The 6,000-nt window shown below is 34.4% G+C and overlaps 1 protein-coding gene across 1 annotated transcript in view; it reads left to right on the forward strand.

The window, feature by feature from the left end:
- LOC120350306 overlaps positions 1-1,409 on the forward strand; it is a 46,912-nt gene extending 45,503 nt beyond the window's left edge. The window contains exon 4 of the mRNA XM_039422958.1: positions 1,215-1,409. Coding sequence (XP_039278892.1) covers positions 1,215-1,409 — 195 coding nt within the window. The remainder of the gene's footprint in view (positions 1-1,214) is intronic.
- Positions 1,410-6,000: the final 4,591 nt, after the last annotated feature.

The raw sequence follows: 6,000 nt of genomic DNA on the forward strand, positions 1-6,000 counted from the left end.
TGTCCTTATTATTGAAAATGTAAATTATTACTAAAGTTTTTATGAAAATCTGCCTAACATTCATTACTGGAAATATATTGAATAGTAGATTGGTGGGAAAACGCTGGTTTTTTTTTGTAATATGGTTTTAATTATCAACCTCTGGGCGACCGACAGAGGCTCCAAAACCGCCAATGACGTATTTACATACTCATTCTTACATACGTATTTACCATATTCATTCCTTACAGCTTATACAACAATATTGTGTCAGTGTTTTTATAATTTGAAAACTTTTATATTGAAATGTACAGTGAACCATATCAAAAGTGAACTAGAATCCCGAGCTCGGAAACCGGCCCTTAAATAGAGAATTCTTTCAAATTTAAAGCTTTCAATCTGACTTGAAATGTAGACAATTCTACCTCTCACAAGTTAAATTATTGTTTTATACATTATATCAATCTTCAACTGCATTAATCAGCTTTAGAATTCAAGCAAGTTTTAAACAACTCATATCGATTACAGAATAATAATATTATTGAGAGTTCACTTGAAATGTTAACATGGAATTCTATGAATTTCAAAACAAACTTCTCAATTTGAACATAGCCTACAACTAATCCGAATAAAAAGGGAGATTGCATATAGTATACTCAATAAATGATCCCTTACTATGATAGACAACTCCTGATACATCACACTCTTATATATTAAGAGTTATTAGAAAACATATTTCAGACAATGTTCTATTCTGAAGATTAAGATACTAATGCCATGTCAGGAAAGTATTTGATTCGGCTTCAAAAAACAGAGTAAAGTAGATGAATACAATATGATAATAATCTATAGTATAATACAGGAAAGAATTGGCTTATTTGAAAGAATTGTGAATAATCATACCTTTATTACACTTTTTTCGTAATCTATCAGGTTTATTGCTCATTTTTGTCAGGCCAAAATTGAGTTGTCTTTTAGGGCGAAGCCACATGAAGCATTTATTCGGGCGTTTTTGCACTGACTGCGAACGATCCGGCAGGGGAAGGAAGCTCTCCGATTGGCTGATTATCAGCTGATTGGGTTGGCGTTCGGTAATCAGTCAATCGGAGAACTTCCTGCCCTGCCGAACCGTCAGCCTCCAGTGCAAAAATGCCCGAATAAATGCTTCATGTGGTTCGGCCCTTATTCAAGAGGATATAAATGATTTTTTTGTAAACTTGATTGATTTTTCCCAGAACCAACCCGTATTCTACAAAGTGGTTAACCAGTTGATAAGTGTAAGAGATATTTTTGAAATAAAATACTATCCTTACATTGAAGTGGCTACTGTCGACTATTTGGGATCCAATAAAAACAGCGCCAAAATTAAAGAAATTAAGTTCATCTACAAAGATGGAGGAAGGTTTTATAATCTCAAATTTGGTGAGTAATTTTTATCGAGAATGATTCCCGACTATGGTCTATACTAAGATTCACGTCATTATACGTTATTAAGTCAATGGAAATTATAGGACTGCAGTCTCCGATTCTCTGTCAACACTTTCATGTATAGTCTACTACAGATGAAGTTATTCCGATAAACCGGTATCTCATAATATCATATTAATTGTTGATCCTTGTTAATAATCATCAACTCCAACTCATATAATTATAATCTACTCCACAAGAAAATATAAATATACCTATTACTTCCTCATGATAGTGGGGATGAGAATGGATTTTCGTAATTGAGATAAAATATTTTGGTAGTTCTTTATATTAATTTATTCGTAGCCAACAAACGATTATCTCAAGACAGTTTGGCCATCGGAACTATTTTTCCCGCCGCCCCCACCGCCATTAAGATTCCATCTATTTGAATTCTATAACACGAAGCGTTTTTATGAGATTATATAAATTCGCTCTCGTTTACTTGATGTTTTCTCGAATTTTGAATCTTTTTTATAATTTCTACTAAACATTTTTCAATTCCCAAAATATTTTTTAAGAACTTGGAACAGTCAATAGTACCTAGATAATTACAATACTGTAACATGGATGCTTACTGACTTCATAGTGATTACAGATAACTATAGTCAAGTGGAACACTTCGTTTTTTCCTCAAGTTGACCTGCATTGATATATTATGTTCACAATTGAATAAAACATTGAAACACAATGAATTTAAATTACATAGCATAGACCTAATCTTATTGATATTTTTAATCTTAATCTTATCATATTGATATTTTTGAGAGTATTGTTTATAGTTTTTAATCTCCGAAACATTATCACTAAACTACTGAAATATGCAAATGGCTGTGCAATGCAATAAGATAGGATTCTAAAGTTTGTTTGGATTCTTAATGGCTAATGTGTACCACGTGATTGCTTGAGCTAGCCAATCAGAAGCATGAAAGTCAATGGCCAAACTGTCTCAATTATACTATAGTGTAACAGCTATACTGTATAACCAGTAACTATAGTATGGTAATATAGTCACTGTAAATGATAGTAGCTGTATACAGTAACTATATTACCCGTAGCTAATATTACCCATGGGTAATATAGTAAGTTACTGTAGGAACTGTAGAGCTATCTGCTTTGTCTGATAATAGACAAGGATAGCGAACACAAAAAGGATTCTAATTTAGCACGTTTTAATTGATTAAATAGTTCACGTTTTACCCTCCCTTTTTGAAAGCCTATAGTCACTAAAACCCATTCTGCCACATCCGGAATTCCTGGGACGTTTGTTTAATTTGGGAAAAAGTTGTAACCTCAAAGCTGTTTCTTCAATTCGAATCTAGGCTCGGTGATTGAGCTCTAGGAGCGTCAGGAGACAGCATACCCCAAGCTTCTAGGACTGCCATCGATTTAGAGGCATCTCAGCGGCTTGAAGACACACGTTCACGAGACATTCATGGACCCATACATTGATGAACCCGTACATTGATGGACTCGTATATTGATGGACCCGTACTTTGACCGCTGTTAGAATAGAAAAATAAACTAGGATAATACAAATTAACTCAACTTCAGTTATATCATAAAGTCAACATTCTTTAGGTTTTTTTATATAAAACCCAAATTAATACTTATTAATTTAGAACACAAATAGACATAACCTACTTCAATATCTTGATTTAATAGAAAAGAATTTATTTGTAATCAGGGTCATGCCCTTTATACAATGAGATGAGTACATATTTATTATTCCATAATACAATACTTTAATTCACTAGTAGATGGAATAACTTTTCAATATAAGATCTTTTGAGTATTATAGTTATTTTGTTCAGTCTGTTCTCTTACATAAATTACATATAGTGTAATTTAAAAAAAAATTACATGATATGTGTTTCCTAAAGAATCAAGAAAGCTTTTCATTAGAATCAGCAAAACAAATAAAATCTATAACACAAAATACTGTAATTTAAATTTAGGTTAATAGCTTATTCCTCTTCAAGGATAATTTAAAATCCAAGAATATTTCAATTCCTTCTTGTAGGTACTCTACATTTCTACAAGAGCATGTATTGTTCATTTTCTTCTATCACTCATCAGTTTGAATTACCATTACCATCTTCCATTCAAATCAAAATCAGAATCAAAAGGACTATACTCAATAAATCTATCACAATACACTTACACTTAAATGTATCTATCACAATAAATTTAATACTTTGATGGAAGCTTTCATCGATAATAATTTCCTTAATTATATTATAAATCTATGATGTAGCTTAGTAGCGGTAATAGGAGGAAAATCTCCATTGTGAGGTGACAAATGTGATATCCTCTCTTCTCAATTTACTGAGGCGGAAAAAACTAAAACATGCTATTGGAACATATGGTTCCACAGCCAAATACTAACAAGCATAAAAACAATGATTAACACAAAATACTGAGACTACATTATTCTGTTCTGCTACCAGCAATGGACAGACACTGAATGAAGCCCACGGTACACTTGCCTGGTCTAGGAGCTGTGTGATCGTCCATACTAGATAGGAACCTAACCAACGTTAACTGTGATTGGCAGTTAACATTTTATTGAAAATATCCATCACAATTTCTGCCAATAGAATGGAATGGTACAACTACAATTCAAGATACATTCTCCCACCAAGCAACAGCTATTTTCCAAATTCCTAATCAAATAAGGCATGATTGATAATCAATCGGACACAAATTCCTTGCCTTATAAGGTCATGAACCAAGCTGATGCTCCTGGAAAATCGTTGATTTTCTTAGTAGTGTGACTTCGACGCACACACTCACAGAGTCGACAAAACACAACACAGAAAAGCAAAGCAGTGAAATAAATTGTTATTCAGGCTGACTTCTCATGATAATTCGCATAATCCTTATCATTCACAATTATTGGAACAATGAATATTGTTACATTCTTTCAGACTAAAATTCGTACTAGGAATATGGAAAGAAGCAAAGGCTATAATGCTACTGACGCCAGGTAAAGAGCCACATGAAGTATCATCATATAGGCTAATATCATTGTTACCGGTCCTATCCGAGTTGTTTGAAAGGATTTTACTGAGTAGGCTAAACCAATGAATGAGAGACAGCACATAATTCCAAATAACCAATTTGGCTTCAGAGTGAAACACTCAACAATAGACCAAGTGCAAATGATTATAAATGTAATAGAGAAGTGCTTAGAAGAGAAAAAAGATTGTTCAGCAGCTTTCCTTGATATAGAGGGCAAGCTTTTGATAAAGTATGGCATGTAGGTCTTATTTTCAAGCTCGAAAAAGTGCTACCAGAGCAATAGACAGATATATCACAATCCTATCTGACTGACAGATACTTTAGGGTCAGGCATGAAAGATCAAATTCTGATTTGAAGGAAATTAAAGCAGGAGTTCCTCAAGGCAGTGTTCTGGGACCAGTTCTTTACCTACTCTACACCAGCGATATTCCCAGCCTTGATGATAATACAACAGCAAATTTTTCAGACGATACAGCCATATTATCAGTGGACAGTAATATTCATATTGCAACAAAGAAACTACAGAGATCCAGCAACAAAGTTCAATTTTGGACTAGAAAGCAGAGAATGAAATTGAATGAAACAAAGTCGATTCAAATCAATTTTACCAATAAGAAGGACCTGCCCATACCAATAACTATCAATAACCAATTTGTACCATATGCTAATGATGCCAAGTATCTAGGTATGACCTTGGACACAAAGCTTCGCTGGAAGGCCCATGTCAAGAAGAAGAGAGAAGAGCATGGAATCAAATATAATGAGCTGTATTGGCTGATTGGAAGAAACTCCATCCTTTCAATTCGAAACAAAGTACTTCTGTACGAACAGATATTAAAGCCAGTATGGTATACAACTTTGGGGTTGTACCAAAGACAGCAACATCAATGTCATACAACGTTTTCAAAACAAAGTGGCAAGGAACATTGTGGATGCTCCTTGGTATGACAGGAACAGCAATCTTCAAAGAGACCTGCTCGTCGACCTGGTGTCCATAGAGATCCAGAGATGCGGAGAGGCACGAGAGGCGACTGCACCAACATGACAAAGTCGAGGCGATCCAGCTGCTAGACAATAGAGGGTTGGTGCAGAGGCTCAAAGGGGGAAACCGTATGAAATAGTGTAGTGCTTGTTCAAGTAGTGTCCAGTGGAAGAGCAGAGCAGTGATTGAGTGAATCTAGCTTCTATAGTGCAGTCAATATGTGTACATATTGATTAAACAATAGCAGTAAAAGTTACTAATAAGAAATTCACTGTTCAATTTTTCAATTAGTATTTTAGGATAGAAAAAATTAGCTCATTAGTCTTTCGGCTATATGGCTATAGTATTGACCAATAGAAAAAAATCTGGTGTGTCGCACTCACACAGCTTTCCTTGCCGTTATGAAAATTGATCTCCTGATGCTAGTGTTCCTGCGCATCTCAAGTCTACTACTATTCAAAGATCTGAGCCAGCTGGTTAGAGGACAATAACGCAGGAAACACACGATGTCAGCTATCTCTTCATAGTGAATGATTTAATAGAATCA

This window comes from Nilaparvata lugens, chromosome 3, assembly GCF_014356525.2.
Source record: "Nilaparvata lugens isolate BPH chromosome 3, ASM1435652v1, whole genome shotgun sequence".
In the NCBI taxonomy this organism is placed as follows: Eukaryota; Metazoa; Arthropoda; class Insecta; order Hemiptera; family Delphacidae; genus Nilaparvata; species Nilaparvata lugens.